The sequence below is a fragment of the Amblyraja radiata genome, chromosome 31, assembly GCF_010909765.2.
Source record: "Amblyraja radiata isolate CabotCenter1 chromosome 31, sAmbRad1.1.pri, whole genome shotgun sequence".
Classification (NCBI taxonomy): Eukaryota; Metazoa; Chordata; class Chondrichthyes; order Rajiformes; family Rajidae; genus Amblyraja; species Amblyraja radiata.
This window is the reverse complement of record NC_045986.1, coordinates 12383250-12409329: the sequence shown is the minus strand read 5'-3', so window position 1 is coordinate 12409329 and position 26080 is coordinate 12383250. Positions and strand designations below refer to the sequence as shown.

At 40.5% G+C, this 26080-nt stretch overlaps 1 protein-coding gene across 8 annotated transcripts in view; it reads right to left on the bottom strand.

Moving 5' to 3' along the window:
- The window catches only part of rere (arginine-glutamic acid dipeptide repeats), a 530103-nt gene that overhangs the window by 74902 nt on the left and 429121 nt on the right, over window positions 1-26080 (bottom strand). For all 8 annotated transcript variants that reach the window (XM_033048501.1, XM_033048500.1, XM_033048503.1 and 5 more), the window contains one exon: window positions 22902-22982. In XM_033048501.1, the coding sequence (XP_032904392.1) occupies window positions 22902-22982 (81 nt within the window). The remainder of the gene's footprint in view (window positions 1-22901; window positions 22983-26080) is intronic.

Sequence of the window (26080 nt, the reverse complement as noted above, 5' to 3'; positions counted from 1 at the left end):
AACTAACATTATCAGTAATCATAAGTGACTTCAGTTAGTCCAGTGTTATAATCAAAGAAAACTCTATTTACTATTCTGAAAACTTAAAATGACAGAATTTTGTTCCATGAATCATGAGGTTTAATGAATCATTAGCAAATGATTGTTTAATGAATGATGAAGTGACAGGTCAAACCTGGCCAACTATGTTGTGTATGTAGCATATTAAAAGAAATATTTATCTGAATAAAGTAGTGAATCATGTTCAATAGAATTCGGTTTCAAACAATATGTCCAAATATCTAACAAGTGCTGTCAGTAATCAGATTTACATGGGTTAGGTCTGTATCTTTACCATTGCAATCAGCAGCTTTTCATAGCTTCAATTCTGATGTACCTGTTTTGGGTTTTTTTTGCAATCGATTTTAAGTACCTTGGAAGTTGTGAACAAAGTGGTGTGAGTTGTGCTGAATGACTTGAATATTTTTTGGCAGATTCACCTGCAGAATCTTTAGACTCAAAATACAGAGATTCAGAAACAGATGGAGAAATGTGCCCATATTGGGAGGCAGGAGGCAGGAGGCACATTTCAAGCAGTATTCATCATCCGAGAGACGAGCAAGGTTAAAAGCTGAAAATAGGTGATCATCAATCAAGGCAGAAAGAGTTGGAAGGACATGGGGCGTGCAGTTAACGGCACAGCCTCCTCTTGTTGAGCAGCAAGGCAGCAACACTCACTGTTCTATGACCTGCTCTTACCTGCAACAGCTTGGTCCCAAAGCCAGCTCCTGCTCCCGTGAAGACCTGCACACTAGAGGGTCATCCATCAAAAATAACAAGATCCACCTCAGAAAAGCAATAAATTGCTGATGCTGGAAATAAAATCTGAGAATGCTGGAGATACTCAGCAGGTCCGGCTGCAACTGTTCAGAGTTTCAACGCTTCATGTTGATGACTTATGATTAGATTAACTCATTGGAACCTGAAGCAGAGGAAGCAGCAGCAATATATCTTACTACAAGCTGCAACCTCAGAGCCTGGCATATTCCCTACTCCACTGTGGCAATCAAGCCCAGGGATCAGCTCTGGTTCAATGAGCAAGTGGAAGGGCACGCCAGGAGAAGCAGCGGGTGTACGAACTTGGGGATGAAGCAACACAGGAAAATACATGTGCCAAGCAGCACAAATATTGTGCAATAGACAGAGCAAAGCAATCTTACAAACAATCTTTGATACTTCCTGAGTTACTCCAGCGCTTTGTGTCTTTGGTCTAAACCAGCATCTGCAGTTCCTTCTTATTACATAATGGGAAGTATCGTGGGAGTCTTAACAAACTGCACATTCACCAACAACCTGTTCACCAACATCCAGTTCGGATTTTGCCAGCAGCACTTATCTCTAGATCTCACTACAAGCTCAGTACAAAAACAGAGTACAGCTAAATTCCAAAGACAGCATTTAACCCAGCTTGACATGGAGGAGGTTTGATAAAATGGAAATTGGTGGACACCATTGGGTAAAAATAAAATCTGATGACAGAAGCGATACTCCATGCAAAGGAAGACTGACATGATTACTACGTCAATAATAGCCGCTCTAGTAATAATAATATCACTGCAGGAATTCCTCAGGGTAATGCCCTCGGCTAAAACATCTTCAGCAGCATCATCAATGACCGCCTTTCAATGATAAGGTCAGATGCGGGGATATTTTCTGATGATTACATGGTGTTCCATTCCGTGTGAAACTATTCAGAAAGTCAGCAGTCCATTTCTGTACACAGTAAAACCAAGAAAATGGTCAGGCATGGGGTGATAGTGGCAGGTTGCTCTGGTGCCCTGTGTTTGAAATGAGCTGGGAGCAGTAGAGGGCTGTGCGAGGTCTTCACTGCAAGGAGGCGTAGGTACAAAATTAATGTGGACGGCCAGAAAGGAATACATGCTTGAATACCGAAGAATGTAAAGAAATAGAAAGGTTGCATAAGGTTAGGCAGCGAAAGTTGGTAAGAATAGAAATCAGGCTTGGACAGGATGGTGAAAGTATAAAGTTCATATGTGGTAATGCCCAGAGAACAAGTAAAGCATTTCAGGAACCAAAGACATTGATTAAAATTGAAAATCATTGAAGAAAAACAGGAACAGTGCAGCTTCAAAAGCCATCAATGAACCATGTGGACATTGACCTTAGGTTGAAGGATCACGGATGACAAACAGAGCATTTCAATAAATGTAATTAGCTAAATGTATCCGGAGATTAGGAAAATGTGAGAAAAAAGCAGTGACTTATTGCTGTTTAATCGACTGGCTTCTCAGCATGCATGCCACTCCTTCAAAAAGGACGAAAGCTCTTTTCTTACATTGCTTCATTAAGCAGCGGAAATCATAATGTACGACAACATCATGGAACTCTGACTACAATGTAATAAGTCGAGTGGAAGGCAAGTAAACGAAAATAGATTGAAATCAAAGATTTGAGTGCTTGAGTGGGGGAAAAGGAAATAGTGAGATAAACTGGAACATTGCCCATATTGATTGATTGCTTAATTGATAGATATAGCATGGAAACAGGCCCTTCATCCCACCAAATCCATGCTGACCATCGATCAGCTGTTCACAAGAGTTCTATGTTCTCCCATTTTTGCATTCACTCCCTACATACTTGCAAAGGCCATTAATCTACACATCTGCACGTCTTTGGGATGTGGGTGCAAACCGGAGCACCTGGTAGAAACCCATGTGGTCACAGGGAGAAACTGCAAATGCAGGTTAGAATCAAACGCAGGTATATGGCACTGTGAGGCAGAAGTTCTACCAGCTGCACCACAGAGAGAATATGGACAACTTATTCTCTAAATCAGCAATGGAAATCACAAAAATCAGCAAGTGAAGTGGGAGCAGATGAAGCAGCAAGGAAAAAAACATGTACTGGACTTTTCATATGAATAAGGAAGATTTGAAATAATAAATCAATTTGGTGTTTCAGGCCAGGTGATAAAACCAGAAGCCAGGAATGGGAAAGTTATGAAAAGGAAGTTTACCATGGTTAACGGAAGCAACAAAGTAAATTAATAAAGAAAAACATAACACTTTTGACAAAGATAAAGGCATTGCCAAGATAGGGCTATGGCAGATAAGAAATAAAGGTGCTGGAGAAACTCAGTGAGTGAGGCAGCATCTGTGGAGGGAATGGACAGGGGATGTTTTGGCTCAGAAGTCTGAAGAGGCATCCCAACTAGAAATGTCACCTATCTATTTTAGTCACAGATGCTGCCTGACCCGCTGACTTACTCCAGCACTTAGTGTGTTTTGTTCAAGAAATAAAGGAGGTTCATTTACAATGGAGAATGTACAAACATATTTTCATTTATATAACTTTCACATCCCCAGGATTTTCTTCAACTAGTCATTGTCAATGAAACATCCCCAAAGTGTGGTCAGTATTGTACTGGAAGAAAGAGTGGCAGCCAATTTACTCAACAGGGTGGAATAGTGATGACTTGTTAATATGTTTTGTCCTGTTAACGGCGGACTGAATGTTTCCTAGTTTAAGTCTCACTCCAGAAACCTGAACACATAATCCAAGATGTTAGGAAGCCTAATGATGGCACGGTTAGTATAAAAGGAAGTCAGATGTGTATTACTTGGATAGTTACCAGAGTTCGATTACATTACCAGGAATCACAATTTCTAATAAATAAAACTAATAAGACTAGGTACTAGACTTATTTTGTTCTTCTTGAAGTTTTCTGCACTTATTTCTAATAAAATATTTCTTCTTCTAATGTTTGAATCCTTATATTACTAGCCATGAGATATATTTATGTCAGTCTTGGATTACAACAGAGCTCTTGTGCAATCACCTCAAATTAAGGTGGTCATCTTGAATTTCATAAGCGCCTGGGATTATTTATAATGAACATGATGGCCGCCAAAGCAGGTTACAGATAATATCGCTTCTTAATTATCTGGGCAAAGCAATCTTATTTTCTTTGCAGCAACGTTTGCAGGATTTGTTAAAAGAAAACAGTGCCTAAACATAAACTGAATTTGAATTCCATGAAATCTATGGTTACTTTAAAAATGGCGACATAGTGTTGTAGTTGATAGAGCCGCTGACTCACAGCTCTAGAGACCAGAGTTCAATCCTGATCTTGGCTGCTGTCTGCATCGAGTTTGCACGTTCTCCCTGTGACTGTGTAGGATTCTTCCGGGTGCTCGGGTTTTCGCCCACATCCCAAAGCTGTGGGAATTTGTAGGTTATTTGACCTCAGTAAATTTCCCTTAGTGTGTAAGCAGTGGATGTAAAAGCGCTAGAACTTCGAAGTAGTCTGACAGGGAGATTGATGGTTGGTATGGACTTGATGGGCTTGCTTGCATGCAGTATATTTAAATTTAAGGAAGGATCATTGGAAAGTAGATGGCAGGACGGTGCTAGGGAGGGGAGGATGCATAGAGGAAAAAAGGAGAGGAGATATACAGAAACATTTCCAATACTAAATGGATTCAGGTCTAAAACTCAAAGGATCTGCTCAAAATCACGAGGAAAACCCCAGTGGAATTGGGCTCCAAGGACCACACAAGGTGCCATCCATCTTCAACAGTAATAAGCATTAGTGTCAGCATAATCCAAGGCCACTCATAATGCCTTTTCCCTCCAAAATACCCAACCTCACCCTTGCGTGCCTGCAGACACAGTAGAAGAATGAGATCACATTAGGGAATACAAAATGGAACTAGAAAATCAAAACATCTGAATTTTGCACTGGTGTCAAGAGAAACACAAAAATACTGCGTGGTGGTCTGTCAGCTGTGAAAGGAGTGCTTTACAAATTTGTAGTATATTTGTTTGTTTTCATGGTCAGCTTTGTGATCGCCACGGCATCCAGATCCTTCGCAATGCTGCTGCATTACACGACTTCTGTGCGAAGAAAGAAATCCATCGTTGTTTTTTCTCAAATGCTCCTTTACTTTGGTGTGCAGCAAAATGAGCGTGGGCATGTTTGAATTGTAATCTTTAAACTGCGGTAATCTCAGTAGGAGCTGCGACAGACATGGTTGGTGTAGAGAAAGGAAAAATGTCACAATGGTGCAGAGGAGTGTTCTCCACTTTCCACCAAGGGGTGGGGGTGGGGGGAGGGGAGGGGAGAGCTGCGATTTGACGTGTAGCCACTGCACTAAACTTGCTCTCTTGATTTGTAAGAGGATACAGTGGATGGAAAAATGGCTCATTTCCCAGCAATGATGAATCATCACCATCAGCTGAAAAAATTGGCAAAAAATATAGTTATCAAATGAAACCGAGCTGATGTTGAGGATTACAAACTGAAAGGAAAAAATATTTTGATAGCTGATCATCGACAATCCTGCGAGTAATATGGAAAACCCGCCGCCTTTGGGTTATCAATAATTCCATTGCGATTAACTGTATAATACAGATATCAACAGAATGGTTATGATCAGTGCTGCTGCCACTAAGTGCTTGGAACAATCAAGATTACAGAGGGCAAGATGGAATGTCTGTGCAAGTCACAGCAAACACAAAAAATGTTTTGCAAGGTGACCTTGAAGTCTTTGCTGGCCTTAAAAAGATCGTGGGATTTGCATTTTAGAGCTAAATGTGTTGTTTCGCCCCAGCTTCTAAACAAAGATATAAAACGACCGAGAAGCAACACAAAAAAGGGACATTAGTCAACTGTTTCGACATACGATGGATGCTGTACTGAACGGTTTCTTTTGGCAAGTCCTAGGCTTTTTATGGCATTGGGATCCGAGACTTGGCTCTCTGCCCTCCTGCAGTAAGAACCCGCTTACTGGAAACAGAATGACAAGCAGTAGTTGAAGTGCAATAAAGGTCAGCAGCAAGGTTTCACTTCTCTCTTATTAGATCCATGCACTGGCAGCAAGTTCAATGCTCACAGTAATCTTTTACAGAACAATTTACACATGACAGTTTTATCATTTCAGATCTGGGGAGGTCCTGACCAGTGGGAAAGGGGGTGACAAGCTGGGCCATGCTCAAATGAGGTCATACGGCATATGGAATAAGTTAGCAATTTTTATGGTATTTTTGAGGCCGATAGCTGAATACAAAATGTATTGAGTTATCCAGCTCCCTTATCTGTTGCTTAACAACAGCAATGTAAGAGCAAAAGACAGGCAAATCAATCAAGAGGTCCTTTGGGATTGGCATGCATCAAACACAAAATGGAAAACAAAGACACAGTACTCACAATAGAATAAAAACAGAATCTTATATACTTCTTGAACTCAAAATAGATCACTTTACTCTTACCTCAAGCCGAGTGTTTATTTTACCTCGTGTACAACAGCAGAGTGCAGTTTGCCCAGACCAGAGGTTCCGCACAATGCAGCTGGTTGCAATATTCAGCAACTAATTTCCTTAAGTGGTCAGAGGGTGGTGAATCTGTAGAATTCATTGCCACAGACGACTGTGGAGGCCAAGTCAATGGATATTTTTAAGGCCGAGATTGACAGAGGTTTGATTGGTAAGGGTGCCAGGGGTTATGGGGAGAAGGCAGGAGAATGGCGTTGAGAGAGAAGGACAGATCAGCCATGATTGAATGGGGGAGTAGACTTGATGGGCCGAACGGCCTAATTCTGCTCCAAGAACATATGATGTATCAGGCAGAGATTAGCCTGTCTTGATAAATAATCAAACCCAGATCCTGCATACGGTTTGTGTGTGCGCATGCATGTGTGTATGTGTGGGTGTGTGTGCGTTGTTGGTCAGTTCCAGCAGCAAACTGCTCTGACAATGAAAAAGGGCAGCGATTTGCAGCTTACTGTCATTTTCATTTTGTGGGCAACGATCCCTTTCGAGGAGCTACCTGAAACTTATACCATCTTTTAAGATTACAGCTGCACTGTGCAAAACACAAAGATCCTTAACTAAGGTCACAATACCCTGGAAAAAGAGAAATCCATGCGTGTTTAAACAAAACATTAATCTTTGTCACAGACCGTAGTTATCATTGCCAGGGTACAACAATGAAATACAATTCTCCACCTGCACACTTGCAGCAGGATTTTATTGTATAGAACATGCAACTAGCTTGATAATAATTTAAGGAATATAAAAGCTGACAATAACAGTTTCTTTGCATAAATAAAAAGGATGACAGGCCAAGTGATCTCAGCTCTCAAACCAAATGAACCTGGCAAAAATAATTACAAGAAACAACGAAATGGGACATGGAGAGGAATTCAATACCACAACCATCATCAATGAATATTGATTTCTCTAACTTCAGGTAGCCCCAGAATTCCCCTCTCTCTCTCTCTCTCTATCCCTCCCCCACCCAAGTCGCACTACCTTCTCGTTTTCACCAAACCAGCAGCTAACAATGGCCTGTTTTCCTTTATCATCATTACTTTTATTCATATCTTTTATTCATGGTTCTTTATCTCTCTACATAATTTCCGTCATCTCTCGTTTCCCTTTTCCCTTAACCAGTCTGAAGAAGGGTCTCGACCCAAAACGTCACCCATTCCTTCTCTCCAGAGATGCTGCCTGTCCCGCTGAGTTACTCCAGCTTGTGTCTATCCCCTAGACTAGATGACCTGCATCCTGGGACACTAAAATAAGTGACTACCAAATTAGTGTGTGATCAGTTATGGAGTCATAGAATCATGCAGTGATAGTCATGATGGTTCATTTAGCATTTGTACCAAGGGACAATTTACAGTGGACAAATAATCCACCACCCAGTACACCTCTGGCCTACGGGGTTGAAACTAAAGTGCCCAATGGAAATCTACGGGACACAAGGAGAATGTACAACTTCACATAGGTCAGGATCTAGGTCGTCAAAGCTGTGTGGCAGCAGCACTAACCGCTGCAGCATCATGCAACACCAATCTTCTAAAAATGCATAGATTCTGGAGATGTGCCAGAGGACTTTTTTTTCCAGCGTGAAATGTCAAAGTCTAGCGGGCATAGCTATAAGGTGGCGGGAAAAATGTAAAGATTTGTGGAGCAAGCTATTTTTTTAAAAAAACACGCAGAGAGTGGTGGATGCCTCGAACACGCAGCCAGGGGTGGCGGTGGAGGCAGATACACATTTGGAAAATCATCATCCAATCAAGCATCATGAATCCAAAGGAGTGTCAGAAAGATTAATTAGAAGTCTTGAACAATGTGGATTAAGGAGAAACACGATTTATTTAGATTTGCAGAATGATTGACAAGATGTCTCATGAAAAGCTGTCAGACACAATAATGGATGGTCATTGTAGTAATATGTTGGCATGGTTAAGTCACAAGGGAGAATGGTATTTGAAGTAATATGTTGGACAGTTGCCTCACAGATAGAAAGCAGCTCGTAAGAATAAGAGGGTTAATTTAAGGTGGACTACCAATGAGGTACCACAGGAAGACACTGCAACTATTTACAATATATGTTAACACACAGGAACAAAGTAATAAGTGGTAGCCTAATTTGCAAATGACACAAAAATAGGTGGGAAGGTTAGCTTCAAGAAGGATACAATTCATTAAGAGACATTGACAGGTTAAATGAGTGGAGGGGGGAGGGGAACTGGAAAATGAAAGATCGCACGCGAAAATGCGAAGATGTTTACTTTGGAAGAAAAAAATAAAAGTATTATTTTACTGAAGGGGAAAAAGCAGAAAGCTGGAGCACAATGGGAGTTGGAGGTCCTTTTGCATGAAATACAGAGAGCCAGCAACTAATGGTAACGTGGAATGTTGGCTCTTATGTCAAGGCGGTTGGAGAATGAATGCTGGGAAGTCTTACAGCAACTGCACATGCAACCAGCAACATCATGACTGGAATACTGCAAACAATTTTGGTTTATTTCAGAAAAGATATTCATTGAAGGTGGTTCAGGGATGTTTCACTTGGATAATCCTGGACTCCAGGGATTATGCAATGAAAGAAGAGAAAAAATGTTGGGATTTTGCTTATTGGGGTTTAGAAGAATGAGAGACTAATTTATTGAAACAATTAAGATTCATAGAGGTGCAGATGGGGTAAATGCTAAAAGGATTTTTCTACTTAGTGCAGTCCAGAACCCAAGGGAATTTCTCACCATAAGGAGGGGGGGGGGGGGGGGGGGGGGGGGGGCACCTAATTCAGAAGGTTATTTGTCCTTGGAACTATTTGTCAGAGATGGCTGTGCGATCCTTGACTGAGATAGTTAGATTTCAAATCTATCAAGGAATAGGAGGAAAGCACAAGTACGTAGATGAGGAATGTCACATTACCCATGATCTTATTGAATGGTGGAGCGGGTTAGATGGGCTGAATGAACAACCTGTTCTCACTTCGAATGGTCTTATGGATAACTCTCAGTGGTATGGAAAATGATATCAACAGGCCACTGTTATTATAGATAATTTTATTCTCTCAATGAAAACACTAATCCTCTGGCCATTTCTAAAATGTGAAGGTGATATATTGTTAACTAAACTGTATAGATTATTTATACACAGGTCAAGATCATAAGGGAACCAAGCATTGAATTTCTACAATTCAAGGATAACGTTTATAATGAAAACAATTTATATTCTTCATGTACATTCCAAATATACAGTTAAATAACTGTTTTTAGAAAGCAGCCATGAATTAATTTTATGCCAAAGCAGCCAAAAGGACAAAATGATTTATTCCTAATCTCCTATAATTCTGTGATGAAATTAGTGTCATAATCAAAGACCAAGCATTTTACTTATAATTTCCAGTCAATACGTGTACAAAAAATATAACCGACCAATTTCAAGAAAAGACTTGTTTTACTGACTTTCTTTTTTGTTAGTAAATACTTGCACTAGGATTTTCAAACACGTTATTAAACATCTGGTTAAGAAATATATATATATATATATATATATATATATATATAGCATATATATATATATATATATATCACAACAATGACAATACTGAAACAACGGACTAATTTGCAAGAATAACACTTTTGTTCCAATAAATATAAATGCACCATTGCAATTTGGCGTTTTGGCTGTAAACCCTTCTCCATTTTAAAACATCTATGCGTGCCAAGTGGTGCAGAAACTGCACGGCTGAGATACACTATACCGTCATCTCCAGCTTTGACAGCAATTCGTTTGCGGACGGGATCCATCAAATTGCCTTCAGCCTTAGATGCCACTTCAGACATCAGTATCGCTGTGCATATTATCACACTGGAGTCAGAAGAAGTAATAGTGTAACATCAATAGCTTGGACCACAAACCACTGAAACAAAAAGGCTTGATGGTTGGATATTAAAGCACTAAAAAATGGCAGGCTTGTGAGAGGTGTGATTAGTTAATCTGGTTATACAGGGCAGTAATGAAGACGTAACATGGGTGGAAGTCACTGTAAATCAATTTTATGTCAACAGCATAACTTGAGGATTATGTTTTCCTCAACTTGCTATTCACTTCTATTCACATAGAATGGTACAGAACAGGAAAAGTCCCTTTAGCCCACAATGTCTGCACCGGTCATGTAGCCAATTTTAAATACATCCTATCTTCCTGCGTGTGGTCTATATCCCTCAAATCCCTTCCTGTACATGTGCCTGCACAAATGCATCTAAACACCACTATCTACATTTCCTGCTTCCACTACCCTATGGGCAGTGTGTTCCAAGCCCACACCACACTCTGTAAAAATCGTACATCTTTAAACTCTTCCCTCCCCCCTTCCCTAAAGATCAATGAACAATGCCTACTAGTGTTCGCCATTTCTATCCGAGGAAAAATACTCTGACTATCTACTCTATCTATGCCTCTCAATCTTCTTTCTGTCTTCCCCTTAACCTCTGACAATCTTGAGAAAACAATCCAAGTTTGTACAACCTCTCCTTGTAGCTAATCCAGACCACATTCACACTCCGGTAAATATCTTCTGCACCCTCTTCAAAGCTTCCACATCCTTCCCATAATGGAGGAACCAGAACTACACACAATACTCCAAATACAACCTAACCAAAGTTTTATACAGCTGCAACATGATTTCTTGATTCTAATACTTAATGCCCCGACTGATGAGGAGAGCAAGCATGCCATACGCTGTCGTCAGCATTTTATCTACTTGTTTTGCCACTTTCAGGGAGTTGTGGATTTAAACCCAAGATCCCTCTTTACATCAATGCTTGAAGGTGTCCTGCCATATACTATACACTTTAAAGGGCCTGTCCCACTTTCCCGAGTCCTCTGCCGAGTTGAAAGGAACTTAAAAAAAATAATCAAGATTTTTGTGATCCACAAACTCCTCCTCCCGACTACCTTTTTACTCGTGGAATTTTTTGTCATGCTGGAAAAAACGTCCCGAATTACCTGATGCCCCAAGTACCTACAGCTGACATAACGAGCCGCTACGAAATATCTACGGTCTCCTACAGACATTCTCTGAGTTTGAATCAAGGGGAAAACTCGGGAGAATTCGTGAGTAACTCGGGAAAGTGGGACAGGCACTTAACTCAAAACCTTATGACAACTACCATGATTAAACACAGGCTCAATATTGTACGGTGATGGTGGAATTGGACCCATTGTACCCGTTGCACAATGTCTCAATCTACAAAGCTCCAAAGCATCAAACAAAAAGATTTACTTAAATCACTTAACAGCACTATTGGGGCTTATAGTATGGCCTATTTATAGTCACAAAGCGTAGAAACAGGCCTTACGGCCCAACTTGCCCACACCGACCAACATGTCCCATCTACACTAGTCCCACCTTGCCTACATTTGGCCCATATCCCTCTAAACCTGTCCTATCCAAGTACCTGTATAAATGTTTCTTAAACCTCATGAACATTCCTGCCTCAACTACCTCCTCCGGCAGCTCATTCCATGTACCCAACACCCTTTGTGTGAAAAAGTTACCCCTTAGGTTCCCATCAAATCTTTCCCACCTTAAACCTATGTCCTCTGGTTCTTGATTCTCCTACTCTGGGCAAGAGCCTCTGTGTCAACCCGATCTATTCCTCTCATGATTTATTACAAACTTTTTTTTAATCGAAAACTATGAGAATCTTTTTTTAAAAGACAAGCTTTTACCCTTCACCTCTCAGTCCACTTGCATCATAATTAAAAGTATTTTAAACACATTTTAAAAAGTTGAAGATAAAGATGGTTTTTACAGTCTCAGGTCATTCCAAAATGTTCTAAAGACAAAGTAAGTTTTATTTTGACCAAGACTTCATTTCTCTGCTCTTCCCCAATATAGAAGATTGAAACATTTAAATGCTCCGGGATCCAATACTGGTTCAGAAGTGAGATACAAACAAAATACATGAATGAATTCTAAATTTTGTCCATGTTTACACAGTACAGCAAATACATTTTCTCAAACTAAAACACAAAGTACTTCAGTCTGAAGAAGGGTCCCAACCAATACAAAACATTGCTTGTCCATTTTCTCCACAGATGCTGCCTGACCCACCAGTTACTCTAGTACTTGTGTGTTTTGCTCAAGATTCCAGCATTTGCAGTTCCTTGTGTCTATATTTTCTCAAAGCCTTGTTGAAACATCAAAAGGCTGTGCATTGGGGCTCCCTATGGGTCTCCCTAGTTATTCACATTTATCCTGGGCCAGATTCATAAAGACAGTTCTTTCACAATGAAGCAAATGTGCACAGTTCGGAATGCAATTGCGTTACTTTTCTATGTGTTTTTAGAGATACAGCGCGTAAACAGGCCCGTCGGCCCACTGAGTCCCCACCAACCAGCGAGCCCCACAATAACACACGTCCTACACACACTAGGGACAATTTTACATTTATACCAAGCCAATTAACCTACAAACCTGTACATATTTGGACTTAGTCTGGACAACATAAACATTCCAAGTGTCTAAGTAGCAATAATCTGAATTTCCATTTAATACCATTAAATTGCAAAATCTATTTAGAAGATCAGTAATGAAACACAAGAACTGTTGCAATAGATCGTTTAACTTTCTTAATTTTGCACTTGATTTTTATTTCTGAATCACAATTTTTGTGGCCTATTTTCTGATGAAACTTTCCAATGAGGTTACAGGTAAAAAATTATTAAAAAAAATTTAAAAAAGAATCAGATTTGTAGCTGGCAACCAAAAAAAAAAATAAAAAAATAAAAATCAGATAACTTCTTATTTGGGAATAACATTAAATAATTCATGTGACCTACTGTATCCTTCTGTTCTTGAGGATGCTCAAATCAATGTCTACATCTGCCAGGTATCAGGAACACCAAAGCCTGGTTAAACTGCATTCTGTTCATAACTTTGTTCCATAAATAAAAGCCTAATATTTCCATTGAAAAGTGCCTCCAGCTAAATTTCCAGCGCGCATATCTTGTGAACATCATTCTTTCCACATAGCACTACACCTGATCATACAAAGCTTTCACTCCGAGAGCTTTGCACTCTGTCCATTGGTCCACAATGTTTGCATTTTATCAATCATAAACGTTGTGTACTTTAACCAGCATGCAATGTTCAAAAAAAAACCTTCCTCATTAAAGGTGTGCCTAAAGACAATATTAAATGTTTATAAAATGGGCAACAATATTTGTGCAGTAAGTCATTCAGAGGCACGATTTTAAATGGCGAATAAACAACGTAGAATTTAGTTTATATTTTATAAAAATAAAGTTGCTCAAAAAGGAGGGCACAGTCGTGCTGATGGTAGAGCTATTGCCTCCATAGTGCAAGTGTCCTAGGTTCAATCCTGCCCTCGGGTGTCATCTGTGTGGAGTTTGCCTGTTCACCGTGACTGCGTTGCTTTCCTCCGAGTGCTTCGGTTTCCTCGCAGATCCCAAGGTTGTGTGGTTTTGTAAGTTAATTGGCCTCTATAAAATTTCCCTAATGTGCAGGGGGTGGAAGCGAAAGTGAGATAACTGAACTTGTGTGAACGGTGATCGATGGTCAGTGTGGTCTTGGTGGGCCAAATGAGGCTCCCATTCCTGGTCATACCCTGTCCTCCGGTCCTGATTTTGCCATACTCCACCTTCACATGTCTGCACTCACTGCCGATGGTCCTTGCACACACTTGGCTCCATTCCCCATAGTCGTCCATCAGCACATCTGGTCACATTCCCAGCCACGTTCCATCCACACTATTCCTCACAGCCCCCAACTGCTCCCATTCCATACGTCACTCTGTCCACACACCTGGCTGCGCTTCTGGCCACCATCCCTCCACACACCTGCCTACACGTTCACTCCTGTTCGTGGGTGTGCTCCAATAACACACCTGGGCCCTACTCTCCATGGTACAACATCCACAACCCGGTCCTAACCCAATCACGTCCTTCTGCACGCCAATCTCACCTGGCCCCAAGGTGTTGGACTATACCTGTGTTTCCAGCTAAGGAAACACAAATGCCCCTGTGAAGGGCTAACTACTGCCTCAAACCATGGGAATTGCAAAATGGGATTCAAGATGTCAACCGAAGGGTGAAGTTCAACATCTTGTCTGAATGACATAATCTCCTTCTGCTGTGCAGAATAGTAGTGGAATGTCAGCATAGAATTGGGTCCTCGAATTACTGAAGTTAAAACCACAACCTAAGAGGTACATGTGGGGACAGTTCTTCACAGACAAATTGGACTGAAGGGCCAGTTTCCATGTTGTATGATTCTATAACTTTATTAGGGTGGCACAATGGCGTAGCGGTAGAACTACTGCCTTACAGCGCCAGAGACCCGGGTTCGATCCTGACTACAGGTGCTTGTCTGTAAGGCATTTGTACGTTCTCCCCATGATCTGCATGAGTTTTCACTGAGATGTTCGGTTTCCTGCCACACTCCAAAGGCGTACAGGTTTGGAAGTTAATTGGCTTGGTATAAATGGAAAATTGTCCCTAATGTGTAGGGTAGTGTTAATGTGCAGGGATCGCTGGTCGGTGCAGACGTGGTGGGCCAAAGGGCCAGTTTCTACGCTGCATCTCTAAACTAAACTAAAATTATTCCATGAAAAAATAAAAGGAATGGGTAATCCCAGAAATAAACACACGATTTTTTCCTGTTCCGTGCTTTTATTAAAAAAGTAGGTTTGGCTGAGAACAGAACAATAGACCTGAAACATCACCTATTCTTTCCCTCCAGAGATGCTGCCTGGCTCGTTGAGTTACTTCAGCATTTCGTGTCTATCTTTGGTTTACACCGGCAACTGCAGCTCCTTCCTACACAATAGACACAGCATAATGGTTTCCACACCTGATATGTTAACTCACATGCACAACAAAAGCTGTCTGACCTCACAATAGGTCTTCCTTTTCAATATTCATCTACATCTTGCAGTAAAACTATTTTCATCAATCCCTATATTATATTAAACCCGTAATAGCTGAAATAAGCAGCTCTTGTCATGCCGCTAGTCCACACACAGAAGCAATTTAAGTTTCCAATTCGAGGAATCAGAAAATATTGCATTTATTACGTTAGATTATACTTTTACTTCAGTATACCCCAAATGATTAAAGATTCAACACAACAAAGAAGCAAATGTTTGGGCAAATCCATAGTGATCAAATGCATTCAAGGGAGATAGGGTTTTCTCCATACAAGTGCCCTAAATTTATTTTCCCATATTCTGACTCAAACACATCACCCAACCCGCTGTTTGATTTAAGGCCTGGAAGGGAGACAGCAAGCTCCTTCTTCACTGAATATCTGCAAATTCAGAAATAAGGGAGCTGGGAAATTAATACGGCAGTCAATATTCAACAACTTGAAAAATCTAATCTTGCCAAATGAAATTATTCACTGACCAGCAAAACTTTATAAAATATGTAAACGTTATAAAATATTTAAATTTGAATAGCTAGAACTATCATTGCCATTAAACTGCCACTTTTGGAAATAAAACAATGTTTAACTGCACGATTTTGGGCACAAATCTTGAGATATCCGAGCATATGAAAACTGGAAGATAGATTGAAGATGGAAATGTATAGCAGCTACAAATGATTCACTACATTATGAAGGTTTTGAGATTAATACTGCGTGGAACCTTGCAACCTAATTCCTGCAGAAAAACCCCATGAGGTCCCACTGTATGTTGGTGATATAATTTTTTTTTTTTTAAAGGTGATTTTTTTTTACACTGTCTGTTCAACCTACGTTGACAGGTGATTTCTATATAAAATACGATCAGATATTTTTTTCCATAAACATGGAATGTAGAATATAAAATCTGACTAATTAATTTAACTCCTGAATGTATGCACTGAATTTTATTCTCATGCTTCAAATAGTATTGCAGGCTAACAACACTATTTACAATTCTCACATATTAATGGCTAGCTGATCGATGACTGCTTTATTGCACAGTAAGAAGATCACAATTGGCTACATAAAAACAATTGTCTGGCATTACCAGTTGAACAAATTCTTTGCATAAACAAACAATTTATATAACCAGCATAAAGACAGCTGGTTCCTCAACCCTCATTTTGGAATAAAGCAGTCTCTTTCAATCTCTATGTCTGCAATCATACATTTGTTCTGCATGCAAGCACTGTAGCTGATGGGACAACCATTGAAGCTTTAACGATAAAGTTAAGTAGAGCAAAACACTTATAAGAATGTTTAAGTAAAAACACGGCATTCAATTAACATAAGGATGTTAAAACGAGCAACTGCGTGTTCATACCTCCTGCAAAAACTAAAGCATTGTTTAAAAGGAAACATTGAAATCAATGGAAACTAAGTGAAGCTAAAATTTTGTTTAGTTTAGTGATACAGCGCGGAAACAGGCCCTTCGGCCCACTGAGTCCACACTGACCAGCAAATCCATGCACACGAGCACTATCCTACACACCGGGGACAATTTACAATTTTACCATGCCAATTAGCCCCCAAACTTGTACGTCTTTGGAGCGTGAGAGGAAACTATAGCACCTGGAGAAAACCCACACGGTCACAGAGAGAATGTACAAACTCCATACAAACAGCACCCGTAGCCAGGATCGAACCAGGATCTCTGGCGCTGCAAGGCATCAACTCTACCACTGTGCGACCGTGCTGCCCTTAGACAGTGGTGCACATCGACAGAGAAAAATTCAGCTGATTTGTTAAATGATTTTAAAACCAGCATGGCTGTGTAAGATAATCGTGGCGTCAAACTATTTAAATGAATAATGTTATAATTACTGTGAAATATTTTAAAAACATATTTTTGATGAAAATATTTTGGAATTTTGTTTCCTTCTCAATAGATACAAATGCATATTTGTGGGTTGCAAATGATTAGAATGAAGGGAAGGAAAAATCATAGCAACCCAAAGCAGAATTAATGGAGATGCAACATAATCCGCTTCCATCTGAGTTCCCCAGAACATATTAATAATAATAATAATGGATGGGATTTATATAGCGCCTTTCTAATACGCAAAGATTCTATTTTGTACAGAATTATAGTAAAAAGGTAAAAGTAAGCCTTTGCTGGCTTCTCAGCATTTCTGCCTGACCTATCTAGACATTGGGCAGTGGCAGACAACAATGCTGGTGCAATTATTGTGTCTACTTTTAGAATTACAAGGTTTTTCTTTCATAGTAATGATAGCACAAAAAAAGAAAATAGGAAATAGGTCACTCATTTTGTGTGTTTACATTTATGTAGAATTTTAATAACACTAATTACTGATCTACCTTATGTTAAAAGACCTCAGTTAATAGTCTTTCATTTCAGGTCCAGCCAGATTACCATAATCATCAAAACACCCCCGAGCATGCGTCCACTTATTACCTGCCACGATTTGTCCTGCCTCTCCCCCTCGTCCAGCTTTCTACTCCCACCCCATACAACATGTCTGAAGAATGGTCTTGCCCAAAGTGTCACCTATGCATGTTCTCCAGAGATGCTGCCTGACCTAAGTTACCCCAACACTTTGTGTCCTTTTGTGTACTAACCAGCATCTGCAGTTCCTTGTTTCCAGATCATCATTAGGTTGGGTTCTAAATGCAGCTTTGCAAATAAAAGGCACAAAATAATAGAAGGGCTGTCTCAAGCTCAAACATTAATGGAGCGAAGATATTTATGAGAAAACTTAGAAATTACACGGTGAAACAAATTTCATCTGCTGTGAGAGCAAATTAATGAATAATTAATCAAGCTCAGAAAACCAGAACTGAAATTATTACACTGTTGTACATGATGGAAGCTATTGAATTGCTATTTAGTTTATACATCCATGTATCGACCTTGTCAAGCACAGAGGTAACAGAAACAGACATTAAAATAAATGTTTTTCATATCAGTGTTGCAGTAAAAATTGTAATGGTGCTTATAAGTTAAAAGAATTATCTGCCCAGGGAATAATATGGACCTGCATGCTTATCATTTTAAGTTATCACATATTGAACACTTGTGACTCTGCTCGTGAATTTAAAAAAGAAGCAGGTTTCTCTCCTGCCACTGGATAGTTTGCTCCACTATTTCCAATCGCTGGCAAAGCCCTCACCACTAATCTGGAAAATAGCAGCCAGAAACCTTCAAGAGATTTTGGCTGTCGGGAACCTTCGAAAGGTGACCACAGGATCCTGTAACAGCAATCAATAGACAGAAAAACTCTGATGGCAGCAAACTAGGCTCAATTTTTTTTTTTAAACATTTCACATTGAAATAAAAATTCTGGTTAAGATGGGCAAGGGAAATAACAAACTTTAAAATTAATGCACATAGATCAAACTAAATGACAAAAATTTCAGGGCCAGAATATTGTTCAGCAGTCTAGTTTAGTTTAGAGATACAGTGCAGAAACAGGCTCTTCAGTCCACCGAGTCTGCTCCGATCTGCGTTCACCCCGTGTACTTGTACTATCCTCTACACAAGTGACAATTTTGCAATTACCGAATTACCCAACCTATAAACCCACACGTCTTTGGAGGAAACTGGAGCACCCGAAGAAAACCAACGCGGTCAAAGGGAGAATGTACAAACTCTGTGCAGACAGCACCTGTGGCCAGGATCGAGCCCTGGTCTGTGACGCTGAAAGGCAGCAACTCTGCCGCTGTGCCACTGTGTCGCATTCATTCTTAGCATAGCATTAAAAATTGAGATACACATAATACAAAATAAGTTTTTACAGTGAAAATAGTTGAATTTCTAACCCCTTCAATGATTCTACATTTCCAGCAGTGAGCCACTGACAATTACGGGATACTGAATTTAATTTTATCGTTTCATAAAATAACGAAAATGTTGAAAGCTGACAAATCTGTTGCCATCAATATTGCTAATTACAGGGCACTATGTTCCTATAATAAATGGAAATATATCATTTGTCCCTTTGTGCTCTTTTCCATTTTTTCCCTTACAATATATTTGTACTGTATCCATGAGATGCTTATCTAACATGTGTCTAAGTGTTTATATGTCGTGATACTTGTACTGAACGGTATACAAAAATGAATTTCACTGTACCTCTGTACATGTCACAAATAAAGTACCATTGAAAGTACCATAATAGTATAATTATGAATACAATTATAAACTCCAGGCGCAATAAGTGAGTTCGGTATTCTGATAAACGCAAGGAATCACGGGATTTGTCAATGGTCACTCGCTATAAAGAAACAGCGAACAAAGCGCTGGCTGTATAAGCTGTGTATAAATTCTTATCTTTATTTATGATTTATGTGTAAAAATATTTAATCTGAGGAACTGGGGAGCTTGGTAGCAGGAGAGGGGGTGTAACAGCGAGAGAGGGGCAGTTGCGAGTAGGAGACAGGGGAGAGACTGGACTGACGGTGAGACATTCGCGCCTCATCCGCAGCCAGGATCGAACCCGGGACCCCGGCACCGGAAGCACTGTCGAACAGCCACTGGACCGTTCTGTCTTCCAAGAGCAGGGCCAAGCCGGAGCCAGCCCCCCGCCCCCCCCCCCCATGGGCCGGCTGCAAGTCCGGGACTGCCACTGCTCTGGGCCAGCCCCGAACTGCCGGTCAACCCGCTGAACAGTCCAGGGCTGCCGGTTAACCTGGCAGGACAGGCGGAGCCGAGCTGGAGCCAGCGCCCCTACCCCCACTCCGGCTGTAAGTCCAGGGTCGCCACCGCTCCGGACCAGCTCCCCCCCCCCCCCCCCTCCTGTAATTATGAAATTTAAACAAACAGTTAACAATAGGTATACAATTTTCCTCTGTACACCTTTAATTGGATTAAGGATTACACCTCCTGGAAAATGATTTGCATAACGTGACCCATTTTAATTAAACTGAGTTTAAAAGTGTATATCTTTCCCCTTGTTAAATAGGTATTGGCCAGTAACAGTGGCCGATACATTTTATGGCAGACATCAGATGAGGACGAATGACGAGCAACTTCCAAAAGGCAGGACCACTAAACCACCATATATTTGAAAAATATTTTTAGTTGAGTGTTCTCGTTAGTCAAATTATATGGAAGAAAGCCCTGTTCTCTCACAAAAATCAGTAAGACATCTTCACTTGCATTTCAATGGCATCATTTTTACCCTTCAAATCACAATTTTATTGAAATCTAAATGTGGCATTTGCCCCTCTATCCATAAGCTTGTTTTCACTTCAGTTTCAGGCATTTGCATTTACTCTATCCACTCTCCAACACCTAAGAGTTCAGTTTCAGTATTATTTATTAACCACATATTAACTAAGTTTAACTACTCATTACCATAATCGCAGTACACACGGTAACACATTATATCAGCTGTGGTCTATCCAGCCAGAGAGGTTCTGGGATCAAAATCTCCTCCAAAATCCGAGCAGCTCGGATCAACTCCTAACACAGGACCACAGTTGAGTGGCCAGCTAAATATGGCCAGGGAGGTTGGGGGAGCTGTGATATTAAACTGAAAATAATAGGTTACCAACCGCAAACATGAACGGCTTCAAGCCAGGTTAAGCTGTTCTTAGCCTGTGTGTTACCGACAGACTTGCTCTAAATTGTGCTCACAGAACACAGGTTAAAAAATGCAATAGTTACCAGCATTTTATATAATACAAACAATCACATAAAGGTAAAATACTTCAGATACTGGAAATCTGATAAATTGCTGGAAATACTCAGCAGACCATGCATCATCTGTGGAGAGAGAATCAGAGTTAACATTTCAGGCTGGTTCTGACGACCTAAAATGTTAATTGATAATCTCTCCACCATTGCCGCCTGACCAATTGAGTATTTTTTGGCAACTCGGGTTTACTCCATTGTCATTTAATCAGCTTGCCGGAGGATACGTTTTCTGGTTAAAGAAGTGACTACTACTTCAAATGGATGGATTTAAAAAAAAATCACCAAACGTTATTATTTTGATCCAACAGTATTACCTAAAGTTTTGAACAAAGCAGATGGATAATTGAATTCCAAAAAAATAAACAGCATGCACCTTTTATACAGATGTGTGTTTTTGAAGCCAAAGACTGGAATGAGAAGCTACAACTGGCCAAATAGAATGAAACCGCAAAGGTTTTGCTAGCAGGATTGGAGACGAGGGAAAAGCAAAAAAGCAACAGAGAAAAAAGCTTTTTAAAAAAAAATTCCTCTGCTGCATGAATTGACATTTGGAGGTCAGATATATTTGGTACTTTTAGCAGTGGAGTTACCAATGACCCTTGTACTCACCATCAGACTAGAGGGAAATGCACAGATTTTTGTGCCAAAGGGCAAGAAAGGATTATCATGCAATTTTTAAAAATCAACCTGACATTTTCCACTTGTAAAGAACAAATGGTAAATATGTCACTGTGTTGCCCTCCACAAAGAATTGCAACAAGACCAAAAGCATTAATCATATAATACAAAGAGTCATCAGACCATTAAATTTATTCCATACTTCAATCTTATTTTAACCCTTGACCTCATCTGTAGACATTCCTCACTTAAAGGGTTAACTGGTAAACTAACTGAGTAAATGGTTTTAAGTTTTTTTTTAATGTGAGGGAGTTAGATTACATGCACAGGAAAAACACTGGTTCCAAACTGCATAAACTGTGATGGGCTATTAAGTTGCACGTATATGTAAAATGCAAATCTGAGAATCAATAGCAACCCATGATGGTAAACATAAAAACATTTGCAAAGCTCAGAACCCTAACAAGGAAGATGTTCATAAGTGGGTTTGTTTGATTTCATGCACAATTGAGAACAAAGGTGGCGGAATACAAAACCTGTTTACGCATGTTACCCACCAGGAACCTTTCTCCTGGCATAATTGCCTTAAAGCAAACTACCACTTGTTTGCTGCCTGATTTACTTCACACTATAAACAAGAAGCGTGGACCTTTAACCCTCAACTGCTGCGCCCCCCCCCAAACCCAACCCCTTGCTCATTCAAAGCCACAACAAGCTGTGAATGATTAGCCGGTTGGCTTGTCAGAAGTTAAGATAGTGTATCTGACGGAGCCATCAGTGAGACTGCCTGAAAATTGAACAAAACAGAGAGGAAAAGGGACACATTGGAGAGAGAAACGGTGGCAGATGAGCTGCGGGGAGGTCACGTTTGTTCTCCAGTCTCAGATGAGAAAACATTACGCAATAGTACACAAGCTGAGGCCGAGGGGGGGAAACGAAAGAACTAACAGTAGTAAATGAAACTGCTTGCAGCTTAAATAGGGTACTTTGCAATGCAGTTTAAAGAGAGGGGAAAAAAAACCAAAATCTTTCTGTAGCTGCAGCAGGGAGGAATATTTCAACAATTCTTAACCATTATTAGATAAATGGCACCTGCGAGGTTGTAACGGGATCTTCCAGACTACCAGAAACACGTTACTAATGAAGAATATACAAGCTGCTACTTGAAATCACTTCTGCTGATAAGCTGCCATCCCCTCAAATCGCCACAAGTTTTGAAACCACATCAGAGGGGGGGGGGGGGGGGGAAACAACCAATCGAACAGCAGATTACCAGAAACCAACACAGATCAATTAAACAGACAGATAATGGGGAAAAAAAACACTCACCGTCTCCTTATTTGGAAGCAACTCTTTGCGAATCCTGAAGAAGTTCTTGCCGTACTGCCTCAGCCCTTTGATGAAGCGTTTCTGTGGGGACAGAACAAGGGGGATCAGCAGGGGAGACAGGGAAATAGCCCTTTGCTTTGCCTCCGCGACGAGGGAGAAAGAAGAAATTCACCAGGGGAAGGCAAGGAAGATGGCGGAAATTTGTACTGCACACAGCTCTTTTTCTTTACGAGCCACTGATCACTCAGACTGGAGGCACCCCTACATAATACAGACAACACACACACACAGCTCAGCGCTGCAAAGGCTTGCACTTCGGGGCTTGGCTTGACTCCAGCAAACCATGACAACAATTAAAGCAACAAAAAGGAAAGAGAGAAGGACCTTTTTTTATTCCTCTTCTGTCTCTGGTTATGTCAGTGTGCCGTCAGTAAGTGGCAGAGGGAGAAGAGCATACAAGCGAGAAGTACCTTGTCACTCTGCTCTTACACTACAAAGGGGATGGTTTACATGTGATCCCTTTGCTAGACGCTCTCGTCTCCGGTCAGACATAAAACCTGGCATGGATCACTGGTTCCCAACAGCCCAGTATATACATATATATATTGCAAGCAACAGAGTAATATCTCACCAAAGCAACAAGTCGTTTTTTAGCAAGCACTTTGTTGTAATCTCAATAACCAGCGGTTTCCTAGTGGGCAGCGAATCCATTCACAGCACTGGCCGTTTGACAAGCGTGTAGGCACATATGTAGCACAAAAGATTTTGACTTTCTCGCCAGGGATGAAGGGCACTGAATAAAGTTTGGCGTGAATTTGGCAACAGCTCTCAGAATGAACATGACACCACCAATTATTTCATCAATGCAACAGGAAATCTAAAGATGGAAATTGTGTTTTTCAGTGCTTGCAGACTAACATAGGTTAACGACCAGACAAGAAGCAGTCATTGACTGCCTACAATTATTTAAAAAAAATTAATGTTGAAGCTATCGAGGTGAAGAATTTCGATATTCATTCTACCAAAAGAGGTAAACATAAGCTAATATCATGGTCCAATCACTTAAGGAGGTACAACCACTGGAATCTGCGTGATTAAACCCAATCTATGCACTGCTGACCATTTTAAACTGAAGCTGTTGTGACATTTAAGTCGTAAAGAAGTTCTTTAATGTCATAAAGAAGTAAACTACAAAAAGACTCCCTTGCTTGGTTCTCCACTGGGCAAATTTAACTGAGGGTATTAAAAGCACCAGATTTCATTTGTGAATTGATGGTGGAGAGAGTTAGCAGCTTCAAATTCCTGGGTACTAACATCTTGGATGACCTGTCCTGCACCCAACACATAGATGTAATCATGAATAAGGCCCGCCCATGCCTCTATTTTCTTTGAAGTTTAAAGAGATTCGGCATGTCATTGAATACTCTAACAAGCTTCCACAGATGTACTGTAGAAGTATCCGGACTGGCTGTATCGTGGCCTGATATGGAAATTCTAACACACTTGAGGCTGCAGAGAATGGTAGACTGAGCCAGTCCATCATGGTGCACTGCCTCTATCATCAAGGATCCCCACCATCCAGGCCATGCATTCTTCTTGCTGCTACCACAGGGAAGGAGGTACAGACGCCTGAGGTTCTACACCACCAGGTTCAGGAACAGCCACTTCCTCAACCATCGGCTCTTGAATCAACCTGCACAACCCTAATATGTAGAAAGAGCGGCAGATGCTGGTTTAAATCGAAGAAGGGACCCGAAACGTCACCCATTCCTTCTCTCCAGAGATGCTGCCTGTCCCACTGAGTTACTCCAGCATTTTGTGCCTATCTGCACAACCCTAATCCTGCCACAGCAACAGAACACCAAGGACCACCTCTTGTACTATCGAGGACTTTTTCCAATTGTGTTATGCTCTAGTTTTGACTTTTTACACAGCCTGTCTTGTGTAATTTGTACATAATTTATGTTTTTGTGTATTGTCTGAGTCTGCATGCCTGTGATGCTGCTACAAGCAAGATTTCATTGGACCAGAATTTCACTGTACGTGCATTTTACAATACACTTGACTTGAAATGTATTTACTTATTTTAAAATCTTAGCCTAAACTCAACAGAAAAGCCCTGGCCTCAGAATGAACACGACACCACCAGTACTGAGGAGACGCTGTACGTTTGGTGGACATTCCTTTGCATGAGACAGCAGAAGCCCAGTCAACTCTCTCACGGAGAATTAAACAATCCATGGCTGGGAGTGTTCCTTCTATTCTGGGTAATATTTCTTTCTTAACCATCATTTGTGTAAGAATTCACCTAGTTATGTACTCCATGCTTTTTGTGAGAGTTTCCTGGGCAACAATTGACTGCTACATTTCCTGCAATTACGACAATGATAATGTTAAGAAATATTTTTAACTGGCTTTGAAGCATTTTGGGGCATCTTGAAATTGTGAATGGTACTTTATTAGCACGTTCTTTCTTCCCAATCCATCATCATGATAGTCAAGTCAAAGCCAAAGTACCATCTTCTCTTCCACCTTGAGAAGTGGAGCAAGTGGAAGGAACAAAGGCTTTTTTTGAGTTTTTCTGAAATGAAAGAGTAAATGCGTCTGTTCATAGTTACCTCATCTAATGTCATTCGATTTTCATAGTAAAATCATTGTTTGCAGACTGTTAAAGCTGTAATCATGGCAATAACAGTACCTATCATAATTGTAGAAACAAGATACTCTCTTCAGCTTCTCAGAAGAACTCAGACAGTATCTCTTTCACCCTGCCCCTTTTTAAGCATACTGAAATTGCACAAGAACAGAAACCCAACTGGATGCCCACCTCATGGTGTGTGGAGGACCATGCTGGTGTAGAACTTGTGCACCATTGACATTTTTACATGAAAATTATAATGTCAACACATAAAAGGACACAAAATACTGGAGTAACTCAGCAGGTTAGGCAGCATCTCTGGACAATATGGATTGGTGAAGAAGGGTCTTGACCCGAAATGTCACTATCCATGATATTCAGAGATGCTGCCAGACCTGCTAAGTTATTCCAGCACTTGTGCCCTATTGTTTAATGACCAGCATCTGCAGTTCCTTGTTTCGACACCTAAAATAAATGTTTTCTTTGTCGGAGGCGAATGAATAAATGTTGTTCCTTGCACACAAAATAGGCAATTCATGGT